The sequence below is a fragment of the Lichenostomus cassidix genome, chromosome 2, assembly GCF_008360975.1.
Source record: "Lichenostomus cassidix isolate B80296 chromosome 2, HeHo_3.0, whole genome shotgun sequence".
In the NCBI taxonomy this organism is placed as follows: domain Eukaryota; kingdom Metazoa; phylum Chordata; class Aves; order Passeriformes; family Meliphagidae; genus Lichenostomus; species Lichenostomus cassidix.
In genome coordinates this window covers 53,895,461-53,922,481 of record NC_139482.1, presented here as the reverse complement: position 1 = coordinate 53,922,481, position 27,021 = coordinate 53,895,461, and the positions used below count along the sequence as shown (strand labels likewise).

General features: G+C 40.0%; 1 protein-coding gene and 1 long non-coding RNA gene across 2 annotated transcripts in view; one reads left to right on the top strand and one right to left on the bottom strand.

Moving 5' to 3' along the window:
• LOC146441386 (uncharacterized) overlaps window positions 1-27,021 on the bottom strand; it is a 69,600-nt gene that overhangs the window by 5,891 nt on the left and 36,688 nt on the right. Inside the window, exon 2 of the long non-coding RNA XR_014849880.1 lies at window positions 20,810-20,949. This is a non-coding gene — a long non-coding RNA (uncharacterized LOC146441386). The remainder of the gene's footprint in view (window positions 1-20,809; window positions 20,950-27,021) is intronic.
• Window positions 12,693-27,021, top strand: part of POU6F2 (POU class 6 homeobox 2) — a 293,372-nt gene continuing 279,043 nt past the window's right edge. Inside the window, exon 1 of the mRNA XM_085051596.1 lies at window positions 12,693-12,753. Coding sequence (XP_084907722.1) covers window positions 12,697-12,753 — 57 coding nt within the window. The 5' untranslated portion in view covers window positions 12,693-12,696. The remainder of the gene's footprint in view (window positions 12,754-27,021) is intronic.

The following is a 27,021-nucleotide window of genomic DNA, read 5'->3' as shown; positions in this document are numbered from 1 at the left end:
AGCCTGAAGGAAGAGTAGATCCAAGAGAGGTTTGGAACTATGACGGACAGCGGGAAAAAGGACTTGCCCTGTGTGTGGGCAAACCGAGATGAGAGGAGCATCAGAAAAGGGGCTGAACTTGGTTAGGGACAAAGACAGAAATAGAAAACCCATGGGGCAGGTTCTGTTGCTGCTCAGAAATTTCTGCTGGTAAATCTCCCTAGCAAAATGTCTCAGTTTTTAAAAACATATAAAACTACACATACAAAATGTGGAAAACAGCATTTGTACTGTTAAGCAACATAATTAAGCATAATTTGCTTTGCTTTTAAATATATATCAGAATGACCCTTTAATTACATAAACAACTATATTGTTTATGTGACAACTTCACCGATTAGGTTCCTTTAGTGTGACTTTCTCAATATCATAGTTGATATACACTGTTATTTTGCTCCCTAAAAATTGCAGGAAGTTTATTTATGTATGGGTATGTACATACACATATATATACATGTATGTATTTATTCTAGGCCAAATTCTAAAAAAGTCTTATTCTATTTTAAGGGGGGGGGTGGATTTGCATGATTTAAAAATATTAAAAGAGATAATTTTAAAAGAAAAAGTAGCTTTGACTAAAGCACTCAAACTGTCCTGCTTATAAAACTCAGACTGAAACATATGACTTTTATTCCTCTTTCATATGAATGGTAGGATTAAAGGTTCTAACATAGCTGAATTTCCATTTTGAATTTTAAATTTCCTAGAGATCTTGCCATTACTATTTCCAACAGACAAGTCTATCTATTTACTCAGTGCCTGACATCTAGATTTTTGGATATATATAGACACTGGTCTTTGCACAAATTAGATACATTAAGCCCCCATAGTAGGTGATACTTTGCTCTTGATTCTCCACTGCCTCAACTAGTTATTTACAATTTTAAAAATGGAAGCATTGCAAAGCCAAGTGCTTTTTTTCTCTTAAAGTGTTCAATACAGTCCCTTCACTGCAAAGTAAAAGCTTCAGGTTCCTATGGAGAAATAACATTGGATTATCATTTGAACAGATATAATTACAACTATCAGCAACTTGAAGCCACTTTAATTCCTGTACGCCAATTTTCTCTCTGACAGGCGGGGATAATTTTCTGAAGCTTATTTATTTTCTCCTGGGCATTATTTACAATTGTGACTATAATCTCATGTATGATTTAGTAAGAGAATGTCATCATGCTGAAGGAGAACTGGGAATAGGTAACTGGTACAGACCAGGGTGATGTGCAAAGGGCGAGCAGTAACTATCAACATGGGGTTGTGAAAAATGTGGGATTAAAAGTAAGTGGGAGATGCACCATGGAAGGAGGGACTGGCAGTTAAAGAAGAGGTGTTTCAGTAAGTTTGAAAAATTCAGTTATTTTTCTAATAAGTTTGTTACAGTTTTATATGTTGAACTAACTGTAATAAGGACTCAGAAAGGTCAAAGGATTAAGACTAGCAGCCAGGACTAGGCAGTTGCAGAGACCTGTTTGAAAGAGTTGTGTACAAGAAAACGGAGGATAATAAAACTACATTCATGTTATATCCTTTCTCTTCACCTTTATCCATTCAGCATCTGCTCAGATACAAGTGCAGGGGTACATCTTACAAGGTATCAGCAAAACATGCTTGTGGTAGTGGTGCAGGAAGAACTGAGATAAGCATAAAACCGTGACTCAATTCTGTCACCTTCCTGTTCTGCATCAGTAGTTTGCAAAGCTTTTAGCTGTTGCACAATTAATGTTAATCCCCTTAATTGCATTTTTATTCCTTAACTGAAGGTAGATTGGCATGGGAATTGTCTGGTGGCAAATTGGGGCCCACATTTCAGATCAAGTTTACAAAACCAAGACCACGTCTATGAAGCTGTCTCTGAAGTGACTTACATCCAGACTTGTTCTGTTAGCAGAGGTGTTGCTGACCATAGTATCAATTGCTCCCTCAATGTGATTTAATGATTTTTTTGAAGTTGATTTTCTAAAAAAGACGTTGTTTACTGGTCAGTATCTTTCTGCTTTGAATGAGCTGCAGCTTGGTAAATGCCGTCTTGGACACTCACTGTGTCTGGAGCTGTCACCAGCATGAGCTTAGAAGGATAAAGCACAGGAGGATAAAATATATATTTTACCTCCTCACCCTGCCCCTTTCATGCTTTCATCTCTCCCCTTCAGGCTAGAGAAAGAAAAGAATAATTATTAATTTATTAGGTTTTACTAAAATAATAATTTTTTCCTCACAAATGATCTGATAAGAATGGGGTTTGGGGGCAAGCTCACATCGATATCTGAGGTGCATATAACTGAGTCACTTTATGCTGCAGTCCCATGTCAGAAAATATTTGGGTAACCATTGTTAAAAGATTGTGATTTCTTTCTGAGTTGGTTCCTAAATCAGAGTTATGAAATACATATCAAAGATCCATGAAAAAGATATGGCCTCTTCTCCAGAATGTAAGAGTGTAGGAAGAGTGTGGCCAGCAGGTCAAGGGAGGTGATCCTTCACCTCTACTCCCCCGAGTGTGGCCACATCTGTAGTGCTGTGTCCAGTTCTGGGCTGTTCATACAAGAAAGACAAGGAGAGAGTCCAGCAGAGGGCCACAAAGATAATTAGAGGAGGTCTGGAGCATCTCTCTTATGAAGAGACACTGTGGAAGCTGGGCTTGATGCATAGAAATATCTCAAAGGAAGTTGTCAAGAGGATGGTGCCAGACTCTTTTCCATAGTGCTCAGTGGCAGGACAAGGAGTGATGGCCATAAACTAAACCACAAAAAGTTCCACCTCAACATGAAGAAGAACCTTTTTATATTGAGGGTGGAAGAGCACTGGAACAGGCTGTACAGGGAGATTGTGGAGTCTCCGTCCCACCTGGATACATTCATGTGTAAGCTGCCTTGGCGGAGTGCTGGACTAGATGATCTACAGACCTCCCTTCCAAACTTAAAAATTCTGTAATTGTGTGATTCTGTATGTAGTTCAAGTTTGGAAAAAGTGTGTGGTTCATTTTTCTTAGTTTTGGTAGTGTCTGACTTTCTCGTGGATTGTTTTAAAGGCTGAACCACCACCACTGCCATGATCTCCCCCTCCCTCCCCACCCCCATCAAACCAAGTGGTTTTTGATAGGTGGAAAACTTCTCTCCAAAGAGGAAAGATAGACAACAGGTAAAGAAAATGTAGGACATTAATGGAGAGCTTTGAAAGCTCTAAAAGGAGGAACGAAGAAATAATTATTCTTCCAGTGCATATAACAGTGTAGGTTTAATCTTTTTCATATTGGGTTCTTTTTCCCAACAGTCTGATGAAAATTTTTACATTTAAGCTGTAAAGATGAGAAAGCCAGATGCATCCTCACCATCCTCAGCTTTCATGCTACAGCTTCATTCCACAACATTCCTTTTAGACTAAATGAGATCACAGGCAAAAACTGGATTCATTTGAGAGTCTGTCCTTTGCTGTGCTTAATCAGATATTGCATTACAGTATTGCTAACAAGCTTTCTTTTTAACAGAATGCCTGTTGGACTTACTACAATGCTCTCCACTTGTAGAAAACTTCTACATCAAAGGGGCTTATGCTTCAATAGTATTATGTCAGTGTGTCTGCATCTCTTTTAAAGAATCTGCACCAGTGCTGCCTCTCCCTGAGTACTGTGTGCAGTTTAGGGCACCACAATATAAAAAAGACATGATGCAATTAGCACCCAGAGGAGGGTGTGTTGGGTTTGGATGGCCAAGCTTTGGTTGTGGGGGGGCTACAGGGGTGGCTTCTGTGAGAAGCTGCAAGAAGCTTCTTCCATCTCCATCAGAGCCAATTCCAAGGACCTCCAAAGAGGGACATGCTGCTGGTCAAGCAATTGGGGCAATTAGAAATCGTGGTAACACCCCTGTGATAATGCATTTAAGATGAAAGGAAAAAAAATAGTTATTGTGCAGAAGTAATTGCAGCCAGAAAAGAGTGGAGTGCGAATATGTGAGAGGAACAACTCTGCAGACACCAAGGTCAGTGAAGGAGGGGAAGGAGGTGCTGCAGGCATTGGAGCTGGGATTCCCCTGCTGTGGTGCAGACCATGGTGAAGCAGCTGTACCCCTGCAGCCTATGGAGGTCCAAGGGATGCAAAGATCCATCCACAGTCCATGAAGGAGCCCATGCCAGAGTAGGTGGATGCCTGAGAGGAGGCTGTGACCCTCCTCCTCCTCCCATGTGAGGGCCCCATGAGAGAGGAGTCCACCCTGGAGCAGCCTGTCCTAGAAGAACTGCACCCCATGGAAGAGTGACCACGCTGCAGCAGCCTGGGGAGGACTGTTGCCTGTGGGATGTGCTCACATTGCAGCAGTTCGCAGAGAGCCATTGCTGATGAGATGGACTCACGCTGGAGAAGTTCATGGAGAACTATTTCCCATGGGAGGAACCCTGTGCTGGAGCAGGGGGACGACTCCTCTGCCTGAGCAGCAGAAAAACAATGGAACTTGATAACCCCCATTCCCTGTCTCTCTGACCGGCTGGGGAAGGAGGTACAGCAGGGAAGGATGGAGGGGCAGGGCAAAGGTGTTTTTACGGTTTTATTTTACTTCCAATTATCCTTGTCTGATCTTCTAATTAATAAATTCAACTAATATCTTTAATTCTAGCCTGTTTTGCCCATGGGGGTATTTAGTGAAGGATCTCTCCCAGTCGTTATCTCAACTCACGAGCCCTTCGTTATATTTTCTCTCCTCTGTCCAGTTGCAAATGGGAGTGAAAGAATGGCTTTGGTGGGTGCCTGGCAGCCAGCCAGTGTCAACCCACTACAGAGGGCCATGAGAATGGTAAAGGGCCTTGAGGGGTACCTGTGTAAGGAGCAGCTGAGGTCAGTTGGTCTGTTCAGCCTGGAGAAGAGGAGGATGAGGGGAGACCTTATTGTGCTCTTCAACATCCTCACAAGGGGAACTGGAAGGGCAGGTTCTGATCTCTTCACTCTCATGAACAGTGACAAGACTTGAGGAAGTGTCATGAAGCTGAGTGAGTGGGGGTTTAGGTTAGATATCAGGAAAGGGTTCTTCCCTCAGAGGGTGGTTGGGCACTGGAACAGGCTCCCCAGGGAAGTGGTCGCAGCACCAAGCCTGACATCTCAAGAAGCATTTGGACAGTGCTCTCAGGGACGTGTTGTGACTCTTACGCCTGTTCTGTACAGGGCCAGGAGTTGTATTTGATGACACTGATGGGTCCCTTATAACTCACTTGATTCTATGAATCTCTCTTCAGTATATTTACATATTCTGAAGTGTTTTACAAATGTGAAATTCTGCTGCTTTTGAGCCCTTCAGTTACCTGTAAGATGAAATGGAAAAATATGCAGTTGAGCATAGCCATTTTATGTGGTAGTGTGTATATGGAAGTAAAGAATATGTCGCCAGTGTAGTTTAAAGGTTTGCATCAATTCCAACGTGGAGCTTGGGCAGGATATCAGCAGTGCTCTATGGGAGACTTCCATTGTCCTCTGATAGCCCAAAAGGTGAAAAAATGTAGCTCTGTAGATGCAAGTGTGCAGGCTGCTTTCTCACTGTGTTTCTCATTTAGAGAGTAGATCACAGATGTTAATGTGTGCTTGCAAACATGAGGTAGTGTTTAGCTTCTGAAACAGCTATCTCTTCCATATTTTTGTGTTTCTCCCAGGTGCTGTTTCCAGTCTAGAAGATCGTCCTCTTTCAGGTGTTTTTCCAGTGTTACCCCTTTGCAGGGGTAATAGTATCAGGAGATGGAGTTCAGGGCATTCGTTCGTTATGTATTTGCTGTTTTCTAGCAAAACCTGATAAAATAGCCCACTTCACAGAATCATAAAATCACAGAATCAACAAGGATGGAAAAGACTTTTGAGATAATTGTGCCCAACTTACGATTTAACACAACCTTGTCAACTAGACCATGGCACTAAGTGCCACATCCAGTCTTTTCTTAAGCGCCTCCAGGGATGGTGACTCTAACACCTCCCTGGGCAGCCCATTCCAATGCCCAGTCACTCCTGTGAAGAAATTCTTCCTAATGTCCAGCATAAACCTCCCCTGCCACTGTTTGAGACTGTGTCCTCTTGTCCTGTGACTGGTTGCCTGGGAGAAGAGACTGACACCCACCTGGCTACAACCTCCTTTGAGGGAGTTGTAGAGAGTGAAAAGGTCTCCCTTAAGCCTCCTCCAGGCTAAACAGCCCCAGTTCCCTCAGCCACTTCTCCCAGGACTTGTGTTCCAGACCCTTCACCAGCCTTGTTGCCCTTCTCTGGACTCACTTGAGCATTTCAACACCCTTCCTAAACTGAGGGGCCCAGAACTGGACACAGTACTCAAGGTGTGGCCTAACCAGTGCTGAATGCAGGGGAAGAATCACTTCCCTAGTCCTGCTGGCCGCACCATTACTGATTGAGGCCAGGATGCCGTTGGCCTTCTTGGCCACGTTGGCACACTATTGGCTCATGTTCAGCCTGCCATTGGTCAATACCCCCAGGTCCCTTTCTGCCTAGCTGCTGTCCAGCCACTCTGTCCCCAGCCTGTAGGGCTGCAAGGGGCTGTTGTGGCCAAAGTGCAGGACTTGGCACTTGGTCTGTTAAACCTCATATCATTGGATTCGGCTCATCTATCCAGCCTGTCCACGTTCCCCTGCAGAGCTCTTCTACCCTCCAGCAGATTGATATTCGCATGCAATTTGGTGTCATCTTCAAATTTGCTAATGGTAGACTTGGTCCTGTCATCCAGATCATCAATAATGCTATTAAACAGGACTTAGCCAAACACTGGGGGACACCACTAGTGACTGGCCACTGCAGCAGTGCAGAATCCTAAGGCAGCCCCCTCCTGCTGCGGGGGAGAGAGCCTCCCCAAAGCAGGAACCCGCAGGGTGGTCGTTCTATGGCCATGAGCTGTGGGACTGGTCAGACTCGGTCCTGGCAGAAGTGTCGCAGGTTTAGAAAGGCAGCTGTTTCGTTCCAGGTCTCCATGGTGTTTTTATTGTGGAAAACAGGGGAGGAGGGGGAAGGGAAGACAAGGGAGGGTGCAAGTTCCATAAGAGCCCAGAACCAAAGAGACCTGTTCTGGATCTTGCTGGGGTTTTTATCTCTAGGGATGGGAGGCGGTCCTGACTCACATCCAGTCAGAAGGGGTCAGGGGGGCGGGGTCAGGGATGGGAAGGACACATAACAACGGGCCACCAACTGGAGGCAGCACTCTCTGGGCCCAGCCATCCAGCCAGTTCTTAACCCAGCAAAGAGTACATCTGTCCAAGCCGTGGGCTGCCAGTTTTCCAGTATGCTGTAGGATACTTCTGTCCTGTACCAAGAGAGACAGTCCTAGAATGTAGAATGCCATAGTCCCTCTGACTAATACAGAACTTTGTTCAAAACACAGGATGTATGCAAGGCCATGGTTCTGATTTTGTTGCTAAACATGCCATAATCAATATTGCTAAACAAACCTTTATTACAAGACAGTCAAACCAAGTGTAAATACCAATTAAGGACTAATCCAAAAATCTATGAAAGTTTGTGGCAAGATTCAATGTGCCTTGGACATGTACCAAGGTAAAGAAATAATCACTATTTTTGTAGGGTTCTGCCTATGCAGTTGAGAAAATTTCTTTCCCAATGAGGGACTGTTTTTGTTTACCTGAGTGCTCTCCTGTTCCAAAGCCTTCCTGTTTTTATCTTGGTAGAAATAATGTTTACATAACAAGTATGAATTGACTGCAGAGACGTAGAAGCAGAAAACCCTATCTTGTTGCGTAAGGAATGTGTCATGGGTTTGAGACAGGACTTTGCCAGGAGGACGCACGAAAAAGGGCAAACAGGCTTCAAGCTTAAAGTTGCAAAAGGTGATTTAATTACCTAACAGAATTGGAGGATAAATGCAAGGCAAAAATAAACTTTTCATACATTATTTTGTTCACTCTCCTTTCTCTCTTACGAACTTATAGTATTCACCTTTTTTTTTTCTTTTACAATCCACAAGCCAGGTGGGGGGGGCAGGGTGTGGGGTCTCTTTTCAGTCTACAGAGCAGATTTTCAAATTTATTTATCACTACAATTCTTTTACTACAAATACTCTTTATTTCTACTTGTTTCTCTCTCTCTCTCTCTCTAGACAGTTTTCTGGTTTCACTTCTACTCTCTTAAGAAGCAGTCTCTGTACTCACTTCCTCTCTTTTTCTAAACCAGCAACACAGACAGGGGGCAGGTTGAGGGGTCCTCTGGTTAGTTTAATCAGGAAAAGAGGTTCTCAACCAGGGGTCTTTTTCACGAGAGACAGTCTTTTGAGAACTTCTTTGGCTTGGGTCTAATCTCATGAGCAGCATCCCACCCGAATTTCTGCTGCAACATGAGTTCTTTTGTCTATAAGGTGCTGTGCAGACTCTCCTGATCTGAGGCCAGGCTGCTTCCATGCCAGGAGCAAGGAAAAGGTCTTTCTCTCCCAGTCAAGGCTTTTTGCAGTTTTAACTCTTAGATGAGACTCTCACTGGTTCACAGTCTTTTCCAGGCATTCACCTCTTCTTCTGGAGTGAGCTGTGGGTGGATTTTTGCATCTTTATGGACTCCATGGGCTGCAGAAGGAATTTTTGGCTCTTCTATAGCTTCCACCATGGCTAGCAGAAAGTTTCAGCTCCGGTGCCGGAAGCACTGGAGCACTTCTTTCTCTCTCTTTCTTCACTGACCTTGGCAATCTCCATGCTGTTTTTTCTCACATATTTTCACCTGCACCTCTTCCTCATCTAACTACAAAGTGAAAGAAGTGCGCGCCTACTTTGTTTTGAATTTTTCTTAAATATGTTTTCACAGAGGCGTAACCAGCACCTCCAATTGGCCCAAACTTGGCCGGCAGCATGTCCATCACCTTCAGAGCCATCAGAGATTGGTTCTGCTGGACTTGATGTAAAAACTTCCAGAACTTGCACTCAGGACACACAGGAGCCATCTTTGTGCCACACCCCACCCTTCAGACACTTCTCTAGGCTTACCAGAACAGCTTCTGAGAGGTCCAAATTTTTCTTAGATGTTAAAAACACTTCACTGATGTTTTAGGCCAATCAAAACCACCACAGAATGCTATAATGGAAACTTACTTGTATAAATAAAACACAGTGCAATTATCCAACTATACTATATTGTCAAGCTTGAAATCTGTTACACTTGTTTACAAATGTCTGTGGAAAAAGGATGAAAGTCCAGGCTTTACAGAAGTCAACAGGGATTTTTTCATTAACTGATATTGCTTAGAGAGTTTTTGGTAGTTACAGGTACAGAAAGTCTGTCCTGGAGACAGAACAATTCCCAATCTGTTCTGAGCGATCTTGATGAACAGAAATTAAGGAAAATTTTCTAGTTTCCAAAAGCTATGTATTGACTAATACTCAATGTACTGTGGAGGAAATTAAAAATCCCTACAGCTCCAAAACCTAAATGCTCATTCTCAGTTATTTAAAGAACCCCACCTTCCAAGGATGAATATCTTTTTATTGCTTCCTTTTGCTTTCTGGCAGTACCTCCATTTTGCTATAACCATTCACTACTTCAGGAGCAACAAGAATTTTCAAAACAAGGTACTTGTTAATGAAATATTCATGACAATATTAAATACATAATTTTTATATTTTATGTAATATTTTGGCATCACTACACACATTTTCTTGAAATGTGTGCATTAGGACCCTCTGATACTTAACAATTAATCTGGCAGCAATCTTCAAATTATATACTGTCAGGCTCAAATGGATCCGCTTCAATAATATTCAAGTCACAATAGTTTTGAGCCCTGCTTGTATGGGAAAAGCCCTGCTGTAAGTCAGTTATACCCTTAAATTTCAGAGTATGCTGCAGTCCTTTGCTGGAGTATGGCCTAACCTCTGAATGGGTAAATGAAATCATTGTGGGAACATTCCACAGTAGTCTTCTCTTCCTGCTGCCTGGGCTGTGGATATGCAATTGTCCTTCTCAGCCTGAATATACCTTTGTGGTTAGTGTTGAGTTGTCCAAATGTCATCTGATTAGCTATAACAGAGATATCATATAGGAATATGCACAAGTGATGCATTCATTTCTAAAGAACATCCAAGAGATTTACTTCTGTTTATCTGTTTCTGTTATACAACCTATGCAATCTAAAAGCCACGTGTTAATATAAGATGCTGGCTGTATGTAGGCCTCCAGTTGGACACAGGGATTTCAGAATGCTTACAATCCTTGCTTAAGTATAAAAAAATTGGACCTTAATATGCTGACTCAGATCCTCTGAAGAGAAAGATTTAACACATTTGGTTTTTTTAAAATTTCTTCTCCGAAGTTAGCCATCTGATAAAAAATTGTTGCTCTACAAATGGGAATTAGTGCTTATCCCAATTTTTAGGAATTAATCTAGAGTTAATGTTACCTGAAAGGATTTTAAATTGTTACAAGTATTTCCTAAACTTAAGTTGTTACAAGTATCTCATAAATGAGAAAATTAATTTTAAATTCTTGGATTTGGAGACCAACATAAAACTGCAGCATATTTTGGTAACTGTAGGGATATTGTACCTTATCCAACTATATTTTAAAGGAAGAATTACCTGACACACCTCTATCCACATAATTTAGGGAAACTTTTAAAGGACTTTCAGTTTTTCAGATGTACTTGTGTGTTTTATGAATCATGTAATTATCAGTCTGTGAGTTTCTTCCTCCTGGTTAGATTTTTAAAATTTGTCTGTGTGTCTTCTTATGCTTAATTTCTATTTAGCATACACCTGCTCTGACTTAGGCATTTAAAAAATTAAATGTCAGAGTCTGAGGCAGTCACTCTAAAGTCTGTTTTCTCTCTAAGTGCAATGAAGGAAGAAAAGTACTGGTAGCTACACTGGAAAGTCTTACTAAACTCTTGTAAGTAACTCTTAAGTATAGAAATATGAACTGTGCCTTTCATTATAAAGCAATTAAAAGTAAATAATTTCTTAAAAAAGCTTTTTTTAAATCCTTGCTGAAGGTTAACTCTTGCAAATGAATTGTAAATTGCAAATGAAAAAGGCTCAATTTTGGCTTGCTAAAAAAAGTGTTCTAAGCATTGTACCAAGGTTGAGGGTTGGAAATGCTCCAACTGTCCTCCATCAGAGGGGGAGGAAGACATATCTAATAGCACAGCTTATTTCTATAAAATAGGCATAAGAGGTTCTTTCTGCATATGAAGTAGTATCTTGGGTTTTTTTTTCCTGAATCATTTGGTATGTGAAGATATAAATTTTTCTCAAAAGAAGTTTTTAAAAATTCCATGAATTTTCCTTTGTAGAGCCAGGAACTGACTCTAATGACTTAAAAATTATTGGTTTTTCTTAACTTTTGGTTGTGTAGTTCTTCACAGCAAGAGATTCTTTAGTATACATACATTATGATATCTGGAGTAGGTTTGTTGGTTATTTTTCACCAGCCATCAACAATGGCTGTTGTAATGTATTTTACTCCTCTTTTAGGCAAAGTTATAGTGTGAAACTAAAGGTGTTGATTTTTTTGATGCTTGGCTTGTTAGGGTGTATAATAATGTAGCAGCAACAAATACCAAATTTTAAAAAAGATAAAAATTCTTCAAGTTAAAAATTACCAACCCTAAGCCATTTTTTTTGTAGACAATACTTGGTTTGATAAAATTCACAGTAAAAAGTTTAAATTCTCCATTTGTTGTTCTTTATATTTCAAGATATTGTCCATGAAAAATTTACCAGCATAGAGGGGGCCTGGACGTGCTGATATGTAAGTAGGTAGCTCTGACCACTTACAGATACCCTCTTTGCCCTCCACTGGCTGTCCAGTGCCACACATTAAGTAACCAGAGAAGCTGTGGGTTTCAAAGGGAACCAATGCAGCATGCGTGCTACACCAGAGAAGTTGGACATGGAAGCTCATAGGAAAACCAAGGTATATCCAGCTGGGACTCTGAGCAGTAGTCCTATGATCATTCGCCATGAGATATATATGAAAGTAGTGCCGGAATAAGTGAGCTCATATTGGAAACATGCTTCCAACCCAGGTTCCAGAGGAGGAAGTGATGTTTCTGCTTGTGTGGAGAAAGATGCTTTGCCATCTTCCTCCCTTCATTCACTCCCCCCAGTGCTACTCACACTGGTGTTACTTTTTGGTGTACATCTTTAGTGTCCATCTTCTTGCTATGTAATGAGGGTTTTCAACAAATGACAAAAATGCAGCTGTTAGAGATCTGCTATTTTGCCATGTCATTTCTGATGGTGTAGCTACAAGCAAAAGTTAAGAGTCCAGCTTGCATATGCTATGAAGTAGCTGTATTGTAACTGAAAATTGGTGGGTTTAGTTTTTGAAGCTGCAACTAATTGCTATGCAGAAGAATCTTCTCAATGATTAAATACCTCTGTATGCCACTTTTCAGGGTTAAGTGGAAGACCCCTCCATGTAGACTTTGTAGTCATCCTTCACATGAGAATGAGTTAAGTTCCGTGCATTTTTGTGAGAGATGTGTTCAAGTCTGGTACTTAGCAGGATAAGGTTGAAATGCACGCCTGTTTAGTTGTCAGCTGGTAGTGATTACAAGTTCTCAGTGATTTTTACAGTACTGACACTATATATTGGTTCCCAAAGTTCTTCAAACCATAACAAAAATCCCTCTAACCAAGTGGTTCAGTTCAAATCTGAACATTACATTATATGTTTAAAAGATGGTTGCTGCAAAGATGAACACAAAAAACAAGACAGACCATTTTGCCCAAAGCCTAAGCAACTCAGTGCATGTAAGGAACTGCTGTCGTGCCCTGAGGTGGGATTAATGGAAACCTTGGATGTCAGTATGACACAAATAGCCAACATGTTGTCTGATCAGGAAGGATACTGTCAAGTGACAGACTCATCTGAAGGGAGTTCCCATGCCTAAAGAAAAGCCCTCATCATGAGTGTTTTCCTGTAACTAATTTTGTGAACTGGCAACCTGAATAGCACATAGGCTAGAGCAGCTGAAGCTCCACAGTGTGGGAGCGGATAATGTCCAGGTCTGGGAAGGGGAACACCTAAGTGCATTTTATTAAGAAAAGCTATTGGGAAGTGGGTCTAAGAGGTACTGTTGGGACAGGTGAAATGCTGTTTTCTGTGTTATTGCAGAAGAAAAGGAGGGATAACAGCCAAGTGCTACAAGATGGGGAGATCTGCCAGCCCATGCTGTAGTTAGGTAGCTACTGTAGGGTGCCCTGTGTTTGCCTGTGTAGTGCCACATGTTCGACCTTGGTGCTCGGTCCAGTCATCTCTGGTGCCAGCAGGGTGCTTGCTGTGATCACCCTGGGACTGTGCCTTCCCATACTGGTGGGTTCCTTGATGCAGCCCCTTACTTCTCCCCAGGCCATCTCTCCTATTGCCACTTTATTAAAAGGTTTTAAACAACAAAAAAAAAGGCCTCTTCAATGCATTCTTCTGTTTGCTTCCACTATGCTGCTCTCTAGGAGACCAAAGTGTCCAAATTTTTTAGCTCCTGTTAATATCATGTTTGAGAGGATGGAACCAGGCTAAAATGTGATAATGGTTATTGAAGGACTCATCCTTTATTGGCCGGTAGCTTGTGTTTTCTTCTGCATCTGAGCTGGGAGAGTTTTCTCTTTGGGCATGAAGAATTATAGAAAGTCATGCTTGTAGGCACAGCACAAATAATGATGCTATAACCATTTGTAAACAAACGGTCTGCAGTGGGGTTAATTCCATTATCGCTATAAGGTGGTGCTTACATCAGCCCATGCCATGGGTCTAAAGAGCTCTATCCTTGTTGGAGTGTAGCACTGACCTTGAGCCTGTGTTAATAGTTTGCTTGGGCTGTAGAGTACTTAAAGAACTGTATAAAATTCATGTCAATTTCCTATCTTTTTATCATATTAAAATATAAATGTGGATTGACTGGATCCCAACAATATTCTGTCTGCTGCATGCTATTAATTTGCAAATATGCCTTTCTCCTGGGATTCTTTTGTGCATAACTGGAAAGAACAGACAGTGGCATAAACTAGGTGTTCTCTTACTCCTTTTGAGTTGTTTCTTTCCATCTTTTCTCACACTACTGCAGTAAGTTCAAAGTATCTTCATAAACTGGTGGTGGGATAGAGTATGAGAAAAGCATGGTAACTACAGTAGGGGACTTAAAATCACATTTTCTATCATAAAGTCTCTAACAAGAGCTGCACTGTATTAAGATTGTTAGAGATACTATAAAAATTATTTAATAATATGGTGCCTGAACAACTGAAAGCCATTAAAGTCCTTATAACATGGCAGAAAAAGTGCCCTGTGCAGTGGCATGTTAAGCAGGACTGGTGTCTGAAGCGCTCTCCCATTATGAACCAATTCAAAGGGAGCAGGGCTTGTTCAAAAGATGATGGTTGCTATCAGAAGAGCTCTAGCAAAGATGCCTGCAGATAGCACAGGCAGGGCTGAGGTGAAATGATTAAAGGAGAATACTCAAATTTTATTTCTCCCTGAACTTTTTCTCACCATGCATTCTAATTATACTCATTAATGGGAGAAAAGTTTTCTTTAGTGGTATCTCCATTGCACCCAGACAAAGAAAATTATATCTGCTGGCAAGATCTTCTGTCTTGTCCTATCTGTTGAGTAGAATGTTCCAAAATGCAAAATGCTGTCTGTGCTCATGCTGCACAGCCTCCCCAAAATTTCTGTCCCCTTTTGGAGAAAGAATTGGGATGTTTGTCCATCTTTGTTCGCACAGAAAAGACTCAAGGTGAGTGAGAGAACAAATCCTGTAAGGCAATTCTGTTACTCATCTCATCTTCATAATCTTTCTTTAGCCCCCTCTGCCTTCTAACCCTGCTATTGATCATGTCATGGGCTACAGTAGTCCAAGGCAGGGGGCTGAAAACCTTTCCGAACAGCAGTTGCCAGTCTGCCTGTTGCAACTTGAAGTAGAAAAGCATGCTGTGAAAACAATCAGTGCATTTGCTTTAGATCTAAGTGATCCCAACTAGGTCGATGCTTCATGCTGCTGTGTTGAAAACATTTAAAAAATTTCTCGGAGTTTGATTTCAACTGAAACATTTCAGCATGTGGCTGACTCTGAAGTTGTTATTTCTCACTAATGTAGCAGACAACAGTTTTTTTCTACCCTACCACAAAGCAGTAGGGAAACTGGGCCTTTTGTCCAGGTAGGTTTTCTTTGAATGATTTTATGGGAGGGGGAGGTTGGTTGGGTTTTTTTATAAGCTGAGGCTCTTGCAAATTGATTTTAGAGGAGTACCAGGTTATTTCATGAAAGGAAAAATAGGTAATCACAGTTTTACAGAGTGCAAATGAGAGTGTATCTTTATTTAAACCACTTTTTGCTCCTGTACTTGAATTTTCCTTCAAAGGCACGGTAGTTCATTCATTGATACATGAAAAATATTTTATTTTCATTAAAGCACATGATGCTTCTTTGTAATGAGTTTGCACTCAATATAATTGGCCTGATTCTCTCTTGGACTGAGATCACAGCAAATGAAACATTGCAAAAAGAATCTATTCTCATCCAAATTAGCATTCATCCAGTTTCCAGGAATGGCATGAACCCAGGACAACCCAGAAAATTTTCTATGGCAGATGGTGGCACAATTGATTTCCAAACTTATTGGAACAGAACATAGAAAACCAGAATTCACTATAGACTGTCTTACTATTTAGTTTGGTTTGCATATGCTCTGCAGCCATTAGAGTCTATAGGAAGCTAAACTGAGCAAAAACCACAGGACTGCTGTCCTAGTTTGGAGCTGGCTGTTCAGTAGTTTTCTTGGGATCCCATCGGTAGGATCTCACCTCGGATTGTGCTCCACTGCACTTTCAAGCATAGTCCTATTCTTTTATGTGCCCTTTTCAATAAAAGGTACTTATCAGTGCCTGTTGGTCTCTGTGGGATACCTTTTTAATTATACGGCATATAAATATGTACTAAATATGTGTTGGAATTTCTCTTCCCTCAAGGAAATGAAGTCACCCCTGTGTTGCCATCTTTGCTGCCTGCTTCAAATAACATAAAGAACATTTTTGTGCTGCTTCAACAGGAAATAGTGAGCAGGTAGTTGCCTTGAGGTATTTCATTGAGTTTCAGAATACCAGCAGATAGAGATGTTCCAAAAAATAGATATTTTGTTGGAAGAAAATAACAATTAATAATAATAATAATAATAATAATAATAATAAAACCCTTTGAAAGCTGTATTTATCTGTGGAGGGGAATTTCCATCCCCCTGAACTAAGCCTTCGCAAATGCAGTGTATAGTATATATGGCACTAATGGGTTTCATACTTCAGCGTTCATTTCACCAAATTTCATGCAGGGAACAAGAGATGTCATCTATGAGGCTGTAGTTTGCAACTGTGTAAGTCCTAGACATTAAAACTATATAAGCCAGCGTAGAGATGTGCGAGAGAAACTCTGTAGACTTAGTGGCATTCTTTCATTCATTCATTTTTAAAATTAATTCCATGGGGATGTTGCAAAAGTACAAGTTATGATTCAAATGTACTAATAGGAATCCTGTTTATAAAGAGTATATATACTTAATTTATATGTCAAGATGATGGTTTAATTAGATAATTAATTTTTCTTCTCAAAGCAGTGGGTAGAATCTAGAGAAGGATAAACTTCAATTTGGTTTAAGAAGCTTATGACAGAAATGTAGCTAGATCAGACTCTTCTGCTGTGATCTACTATGGCTGCTGAGCAATGATGAAAAGTTTCTTTCCATTAATAGGCTCTCTGTTTGGGAATCGTTCCATTGGACCACTGAAAGGGAGGAGGGTTATTTTAATAATGAGTCCTCAGTGGTTGAAATGGGTTGCCTTCTCCTAGTGTGGACTTGTATTTTCAAGTTGCAGTGGTTCCCATAACATTGGAACTAGTTAGGAATTCGTTACAGTGCCAGTTTGTACATATAAGGTCTGTTTCAGCAGAGGCCATTGATGTTGAAATGCTCAATTCCTATATGAAATTCAGAGAACGTGAATTAACTTGTGCTTTGGTGAGTCTTTCTGGTGGATTAGTGAGGAAGTATTTAAGGGTGACTTTAAAATGATTTTATATATTCTACTGTTCGTCTGCCTCTTATGAAGACTTCTTCCTACCACTTTCAGTGTAATATTTTCACTCTCCCTAAACTGTAAACAAAAAGAGCATTCAGAACCTCTACCCCAGAAAGAATTAAACCCAAAATCACCATTGCTTCCCATGTGCATTCTAACCTTCACTGTACTTTTCTTGATGTAGCTTTTTAAGCCTAGGGTTTTACACAGCATTAGCCATAATTGGAATTGACACCAGAAAACTACAGAAGGCAATTCACTTAATCTAAGTTTGTTGTAAAACTGAAAACAGAGTTCTGCCTGAATTCTCTGTAGATTTCCTGGCAGGAAGCATTCTGTCATTTCCAGGTGAAATTTGTTCACAAGGACCTTAAAGAAAGGGTCTTGCTTTGATCTGCCTCTTACAGAAGTCAGTAAAAGAGACTCCATTGATTATAATGACTATTGGGAAACTGCCCTATCCAGAACTACATGTAGACTTCTGTTTCTGGAAAATTGCTTTTCCTCAGTAACTGTCCAAGGAGAGATTGATGTAACTACACAGGGAAGACAGACAGTGGTGAGTAAGAGGGAGCTCATCCCAAAGAGCAACTGAACAAAGAGGGAGTGGAACATGAGAATTGCTACCCCTTGCTACTGCCCATGTGCTGAACTGATAGGTTCAAGTAAGTCAGCCGTATACTGAATTTGAAGAAAGGGGCAAATGGAGAACAGACTTTGTTAGATACAGTTAGCTGTAGGGCTCATCTTTCTGTAATATTTTTAACTTTATCTTGAAATGCTGTTTGTGCTTAGATGCTTTTACTGCTATAAATACAGTATATAAATTTTTCCAGGGGAGTCAAAAAGCTTGCATATTACTGTCCAACAATTACCTGAACCTCTACCCTGTTGCTTTCTTCAAATTGTCTACTTTGGGTGATGGTAATACAGTTTAAATTGCCTCAAATATTTTCTGTATGAAGGTCAAAATAACAATGACATGCATCCTATAAATCTTAAATGATTTCAACAAGCTTGTCTTACTACATTGTCAGCCAGACCATGTACCAGACCATGTATGTCAGTTTCCTCATTACAGAAATTGCACCATGTAGCCCTGAGTTGTAATTGAACCAGGGGGATACTAAATATGCCAATGAGAAGAGGACCTTTTATTTTAGATTTGGCTCTACCAGCTTTCAGATTTAGCTAGGTTTCTTGCAACTATTGTGAGGGCTAACACTCTAGTCAAGGACATTTCATCCAAAACAGTAGCCACCAGTCCTTCAAAAACCTAGGCTAACAAGTTCAGGGGTCTTCTGTGATCTTTGAACAAAAACTTAAAATTAAAAATGTGTCAGGGACCCACGGCTCAGAGGCTATTCTAATTGTGATTGTGGGGGTAGTAGAGCAATGGAAGGGAAGACATCAGTAGAGTTGTTTTATGCTTGCCACCCTTGCAAACACCAATTGATAACTCTGACTTGGGTGTCTGCCAGCAAAATACTGTATTGGGCACAAATCCATTCGTCCCATGGACTTAAGATGTATACTGAGACCTTTAACTCCAGTGACTCCAGGCTATCAAGCAAACCAGTTAGTGCATGGTCAAAAAGTTTGTATGGCCCCAATATACTAGAGTCAATATTGAAAAACTGCCTTTGCAGGATTAGCAGCTACACTCTACTTCCCCCTCCCCCAACCCCCAACTTGTCTCTGCTTTTCTTTTTCCACCCAGCCTGCCAAGCTGTGTGTTTCTTTTTCTAAAACATATATTTCTTTGGAAAAAGTTGATATAAAGGGGGAAAATAATTTTCTTTATCCTTTAATCCTTTATTCTTTTTGCTTTTAAAAGTTTATTTACTTCCTGCAGTTGGCCATCTTGAGCTTCTGCTTCTCTGCTGTGTCAAGACTTGCTTAAGCTTGAAGGTTTTTTAGGCTTGACCAAGCATTGACAGCACTATCACAGGCGCTAATGCTAGAGTCTGCCAGTTTGATGGATTAAGTAAACTTATTGAAATCTTTTTTCTTTAACACTAAAAGATGCCAAGGGCTGTTTCTGTTCTTGTACTTCATATGAAACACCCACTGGCATTAATGGGAGTCCCATGTGTAGAATTAGAGTAGAACACAGCCCTTAATATTTAAAAGACTTGTCAATGTTGTGCATGAAGTAATCTGGAGGTGTGCTGTGATGCGGCTTTGCTCTTCAAAGGCCATTCTCCTTACACATTCCCTGCCTTTTAAAGACACTTGCATAAACTGCAGGGCTGATAGCACCAGCATTACATAACTTTTTCCCTTTCTAAAAATATTTTAAAACATGTGGTTCCCTTTTTATGTGATCTGCCTGCTTTGCTTGGTCAATAAAATACACTTCATCATTTTCAGTATGGTTCATAAACACCCTAGTTTTCTGATTTTTCCATACTGCTACTCTCTGAAGAAAGAGGAGGAAAGAAAAATCTTAACAGAGAAACAATTTCCAACAACCTATACATTCTTTAAGTGTTTGAAAAAATGTCTAATCTTTCATCATCAGCTTGCTCTTGAGTACCTAACTCTAATGCAGTGGTTGTATGCAAGGTAGCTAAGGAAAGTTAAATTATTTATGTTACCAAAAAGAGTTCACTACCAATCCCATTCCTATTTCAAATGCACACCATGTTACAACTAGGACTGCACCTCAGTAGGGCCACCAAATTGTCATGGATGGCTCGGTAGGGTAAAGCTTTCTTCTTATACAGCCAGCTGTGAAGGTGGTTTCTTTGTCTTCCCATAAAGACTTTCTCTCGCCAGCCTCTTGCTCTTCCTCAGTCCTGGCTCTTGAAATTCTTCATCTTTACCTGGGAATGCCTGCTTGTGTGCACAAAGGCCTTCAGTGGCTTTTTGGCAGGGAAGGTGGAGCTGGTGACATAATTTCAAACACTTTCTAAATGTTTTGGTTATAATGCTAGAGGAGTAGGGAAGAAATGAAGGGAAATGCGGAAACAGGGCACTAGGTAACTCTTTCTGTGTTTTGAAGATAATGTGGATAATCAACTGAACAAGGCAAAAATGGTGACTTCCCATAAAAAATGCTTATGAATATGGTATTAATTTACCATCATCCTAGCCTTTCACAAATGTGACTAGCAAGTTAGCTTATCATGAAGTATTGTGGAAGCTCTGATAGTATTTTTACTTATATAAGAATGTAACTTCTTGTGAAAAAATCCTAAGGATGCTGTCCAAATCTGCATACAGGGTAGAGTAAACTTGCTTCTACTTATGTCAGTGACCTGGATCATGACCTAGGTGTTCAAAAGCAGTTCACAACAGATCTGAGCACATTCATGCAGAAGTCTACTGAAATTATTAAGAAGAGCTTTTGTGCTTTAGAGTTCTGTGCCCTGCTTTGCAAAAATGCACTGCAATCCATAATTCCAAAGGACTTTTAAAGGTGTTTTTCCAGAGGACCTGCCTCCTGTACTATTTCTTAAATTTTTATATTTCTGGTATTTCTATACCAGATCAGCTGTGTAATCAACTGAGATAAGGGTGAAATGCAACCGCTTAAAAGTGACCCAGGTATATGGTTCTGAAAGCACTTCCTGATGTTCAAAGGGAGCCTCCTGTATTTCAGTGCATGCTTCTTGCCCAGTCTCTGGGCCCTACTGAAAAGAGCCTTGCTCTGCCTTCTTTGCTGCAAGGAGACATTGCTTGCTGACATTCAACTTGGTGTCCACCAAAAGTCCGGGAACTTTTCCGCCAACTTACTTTCCAGCTGACTGGCCACCAGCATATACTGATGCACAGCATCGTTACTTCCCAGGTGCAGGAGTTGGCACTTCTCCTTGTTGAACTCATGAGTCAGCCCATTTCTCCATCCTGTCAGGGTCCCTCTGGGTAATTGTTTTCTACAACACAGAACAAACAGATTAGAATAGGTTCATTTGCAAAACCTTTTTTATTATATCTTTTTAATCTTCTCAGAAAAAGCTTTACTCAGTGATAAGCTGTGTTTCTTTGCGAAATAAGGTGAAATTTTATGGTATTAAGAGGGCAAGTAAGTTTCAGCTTTTTCTACAGGGCTGCTCGATAATTTAATTTGAAAATTCATGTTGTCTGGTTTTATGAGAGTAATGTGCCTTTGAATACAAGTGAAATTTTTAGCTTGTGACATAGAAAAGCACCTTTTTGAAATTTTCTAAGAGTACGTTATAGAATTATATTCTGGAATTTTGCACTTGTTGCACATTTTGCACATGTGGGTGCATATAACATTCCTTTAAAGGGTTTGGAAAGTAGAATTCAGGTAATGAATCTCTTTAACATAATTTGTTTGGGTCAATGAGTCAAAAATACTGCTTTAAAATCTTGGAAGTTGGAAGAATGTTAAAAGTTGGAAGAAACTTTTCATTATTCTGAAAAGGACACCTGAAGGTGCACAATATAAGGTTAATTTTATTGTGTTGCATCACTGGTGTAATTTTTTCTGGGTATTTGATCATATAAAAAAGGCCTGGCCCTCAGATGCAAAGTTTTCATGGGCCTCTCCTTGATGAATGCCCATCTGGATTTCCTGAATGGGGTCTCCCCTCTTTGAAAACACTGAGAAAATTTATATTTTGGTGGATGCAGGATTTGGTCTTTTGTGCAAACTGCAAACATTGGTCTTTGAAGGTGTATGTGTCCTTTGGTATTTAGGCATTTTAGCCAGTAGGTCTAAACCGATGTCCATACTACTTCACATCTATTTTTCCTTAGTGCAGGTCAGGAATAGATGGGTAGTTGGAAAAGGGTGAATATAGACACCCATGATTTGTCTTGGCTGCAATCATGCAAACATGCAAATAAACTGTGGGTGGGGTCCATTCCAGGAGCAGGCACAGGGATTTTGAATTCGTGTCTGATTGTGAGAAAAACAGAGATGAAGAACAACGCAAACCAGACCAACCAACCAACCAAAAATTTATTCATCCCTTTCCTGACCCAAATAGTTCATCCAGCAACAACAAATCCAGCTTGGGTAGGTAGACAATGAGCTGTAAGTGTTGTTTCCTGTGAGGAAACTATTGTCTAATTTCAGATATAGTATTTAATCCTAAATGCGGTGTTCTTGTAATCTGTGATATTAGAAAACATTAGGAAAGAATAAAAAAGTGGGTTTGCTTTTTTTTTTGTTTGCATTTTTTTTGCTGTTTTTTGTTTTGTTTTTCCTATGCAAGTGATATTACCGGCCGTCCAGAAAAATCATGTCATTGGACAAAACAAAAGAAAGCAACCTTTATGTACCTAACAGAGGAAGCCAAACACCTAGACGTGCTGGATGGGCAGGTTAGAGAAGGGTCTGAACAAATGCTTGCACACTGAACTAGATTATTTGTGCTACTCTGGGTTAGTTGATTGCTGGACACAAGTGTGAACGATGACTTCAGGAGTGGGCTATCTTCAGAAGTGTAATGCAAGATATGTAATGGTATAGGAGAGAATGGTATTTATTCAGTATCATATAAAACCTGGTGTGGTGGATCATAACCTCTGACCTGAGCAAGACAAATTCTTCTTCTGCAGATGATGCACCACCATGTTTCTTTGCAAGTAGTGTTAGGCCCTTGGCATTTTTTGTTTCTTACTTGTGATGCTGCAGGGAGATGGAATATTCCATGGTTTTGTTACAATTAAGGGATTCTTTTCCAAAATCTATAGTAAAAAAGACAACTGCATATTTCTCTGAGATACCAAAAAATTGTTCAAGAGAGCATGTATAGTATTTTTTGTATCTGTATGGGTCAGATTTCCTCTTTGATGGATACTGACTGTGGGCTGCCACTGACTAGCTATGTCTTTCTCACTTTCTAGTATTTCCATGAGTTCACAATGAGAGGAAGGACTACTTGGACTAATCTGGTTTCCTGCATGGTTTTCACCTAGGTCAAATATCCAGACAAGAGCAGATAAGACACCCAGCTTTAAAATGTTGTTGCTGCCTCCCTGTGATACCCCAATGTGTGTGGACATTTATGGGCACATGTATGGGCCTTATTTGTTTTATTTGACATACTGCAAGGAGGTGTTGTGAAGCTTCATCATCTGGACTTGCCAAGTGCTTTTGGGATGCTCCACTGAAGTTGTCCAAAACCCACAGGTTTGAGGAGAAGCTGCAGCAAACTCCCCATGATACTTGACCGTGGTGTCCTAGGATAAAAATGAGATTTGCCAGTCCAAGACTACTTAATTTTATCCTTTCCCCCTTCATGGCAATGATATGAGGTTACTTCACTGGGAATTGATTATACTGCATTTGTTGACCTCCTTTATGTATTTTTGTCTCTGTAAGTCTGCCTACTCCGGTCTCATTTGTTCTGGTGGACTCAAGGATAGTAGAGATAATGGGGTAGGGGGGGAAGACAATGTTTAGCTATGTTCACCCATGAAACAATGCTATTGTTGAGCCTGTTTAAGTATGTTCTGATACCTTCTGCTCAGCTAGGGTGTAGGGACCTAGTACCTGTTCTCAACTCTTGTTTATGTTGCCCTGTTTTATAGAAACAAAACAATCTCCACAAAAAACCAAAAGACAAACTTAAAGGATTTAGGAAATTGTGCAAGCAGGTTCCTTGATCTATGGAAGTATACAAAGCTTTGGATCTTCTGGCTATAAAATTGATAGCTTCTGCCATCATTCCACCATCTGAAAAAGGCCAGAGAAACTTATTCGGGTGTATTGGTTTTCAGGATTTCACTAGGTCTGTTAGAATTCTGCATCTTAAATATTCAGAACTGCACATAGGCTTGAAACCCTCTGTCTTTTGGGGGTGCTCTCTCAAATATGAAGCAGCTTCAGAGTGCCAAACTCAAAAATTTTTCTGTCTGTGCCTTCCTGTCATATTTAGTTTCTCATGTTATTCTGTTTTTTTAGATTTGATTTTCTGTGTTCGTACCAACACCTACTTGCAAGAGAGAGCCTGGTCTCCAGACTATAGATTTCTATGGGCAGCAGAAGCTGCCTCCTCTCCTTTCAGGTTTCACAGCATTAGGGAGAGGGACAAAGTGCTCTTTTTCCTTTCCTCAGCATGCATCCCCTCAAAGATTACCACCCAGAATACTTGTGTGCTGGGAGTGCCAGGAATAGAAATGCAACCCAGCATGTTAAGCTTCATACTGGCACTGGCATTTAGAATTGGAATGGACATTTAAGTGCCCACACTGTGCATATTACCACTGCTGCAGAAACAACACTGCATACACTTCTGGCACGATCCCCTTACTCTCTGCAGCAGGAAAAAGAGATTGTGTAAAAAGGACAAATGAATTCCTCTGCTTGCGTGCATAGACCACTTCTGACTTGGCAATGTATTTTGACTGCTTGCTGTAAACCATATTATCATGTTGTCTTCAGGCAAATGCTACTTTTGCTTCTATGTAAAAATCACATGTTTAAGTACAACATGGCTATATGATTTGATAGTGTAAATGCCAGATGGCATGTGCTACTGCAGTAACTGGATGGACACCTTTCAGCACTGTGAAGCACCCAGTAGAGTTATAGTTGCTATATATATATTATAATTAACTCTCAGTGCCTGAAAATGTACCTATATAGGCACACATTTAAAAAAAAAATCATATACATACACACAATGTAGTAAATTGTGTGTGTGTGTGTAGATATATACATACAGAGTACAGAATATTTGTGTAGGTACAGAGAGATATAGTAACAAACATATATGTGTGCACAGTTGTAATGACATTTTCTTGTATCACATCTATCAGGTTACAAGCAGCTAATAATTTTCTTCTACTCACAGCTGAGCATTATAAGGGCATACACTCATAAATCAACATCAACATGGAACATTGCTTAGCAAATATAAATGTATGTGTATTGCAGAATGATCGGAGATTACAAAAATATATCAGAAGTCAAAAGTAGCTGCTGGAGAAATGCTATGTCTTTAGTTTATTGAGATTGTTTGGAGGATCCTAATGTACTGTCACCGAAAGAATAATTTTTCCTTTACAATCTACTTAGCAAAGATTTATTGATCCTTTTCCCCTTCATAGAGAATTACTGATCCATTTTAGAAAATCAGATTTTCACACCTTTCATGAGAATGTGCACAGCGCAGTTCTCTAGGGATTGCCAAGGAAGTTGACTTTGACATGAAATCCCTAGGTACTGGCACACAACAGCCTATAGTCTCATCACTGATTTGTTGCACAGGGTGGTAAAATACTTTTATACATTTATAGAGAAATGATTGCACTGCAAGGACTTATTTTTCCATGGTAGTGGATGTATTCAAGGTGCTGTTATTTATGTAAACAGCGTTTTTCAGGGGGGTGGTTCTTCTCAGCTGTGATGTTATGAACAGCAAGGTAAGATAAAAGTTGCTGAAATTCATGTTGCAAAGCAATACGGTACTGTAGAATTTTTCAGTGTGTGTAAATAACTTTCTTCAATATGTGTCTACTCTTTGTCCTCATTATTGTAGTATCCCAGGTAGCTAAGCTTTAGGCATGTTATATTGAAGTATGCATCATAATGAAGGTGATTTATTATAATTAAAACAGCATGGAGAGCAGTTTTTATTAGACATATTGTTTCACAGGAGAGCTTAATAAAGAGCGTTATTATTAGTTATAGATCTGTGTGAAGGATGTTGTTTACTGAGAGTTATGTGAGTATTAGTCAAAGTCTGAAGTTGCTCATTTGAGCTGTCCACTGGAGAAGAAAAAAGAAAAACAAAAAACATTCAGCACAGCAAAGAGAAGAATTTTAAGATTTCAGGGGAGAGAGACAGAGACAGAGAAAAGGAAATGCCGAGTGCATGAAGTGTTCTCTGCAGGAGCAGTTCTAGAATATTACATATCTACGGAGACAATGGCATGGACTGTAAGTAGCTCCTGTCTCTCGATATAATAATGCACATAAAGTTGGGGTCAGATTGGGTTCGCTCTGGGCTTTGAAGCTGTAGAAGGTCACCAAGGGGATCGATGGACAAAAATGAGACCCGAGTTTCACGCAATCAATGAGATTTTTCTATTTAAAGTGGACACTGGGTGTGAGTCTCTGAGCTTCAAATGTGCTTTTGCTCAGCTTGAGCAGATTGAGAGAAAGATGTACTATAAATGTGATGTTTGTTTTAATAACTGCAGGCACAAGGACTGCATATCTAAACAGTTTAGTCTGACAAACTCTATTATGAAGTTGCATGAGCTGTGAATAAATGGACAAATTAGCAGCTACTTTGATTGTTAATTAAACTGAGTTTTTATTCTGGTTCTGTAGAGTTGTATTTCCTGGAATTTAGATAACTCTTAGAATATGACTAGAGAACTGCTAAATTGTTTGGTTAAAATTCATGCAGGATTTATCTTTTCTATAAAATATACTTTCTACTATTAATTTCCTAGTCCTCTATACTCATTATAGCTGATTCCTTAATTTCTTTGGAAATTGTTAACATTCTCACAGATTAAACCAAGTTCTTATCTGCCTTTGGTTAAGAAACTTTATTTTTCTGAGTAGCAAATGGTACAGAATTGCTTTGATAATTCTCTCCTTAAATTTTCCAGGCAGGTGAAAGATCATGTGTTGTTTTGTCTTTATTGTAAACAGTTATCTCTGTAGGAAGAGGGAAACAATCAGGAAGAATGTGATCAGTTAGTCTGACGTAGCTGTGATAAATAATTGACTGATATGAAGGAGGTTTATCTCTGTCTTGAAGTAGTTAAGGAATTAAAGCAAATTATAGGCCAATTTCTAATAATTGATGTATATGATTTTAACTATTTTGCAATTGATGGAGTTCTAAATTTACACTGCCCTAACAGACACAGGTCCTGACACTGTTTTCAATTTCAAAGAAAGTCAGCTATTGGACTGCACTTTGTGAATGAGAAAGCCACTTGAATCTGGGATTTAAACAATCTGATTGAAAGGTTTTAAAAGCTAAAATAGCTAAATACTCTTCTCCCCC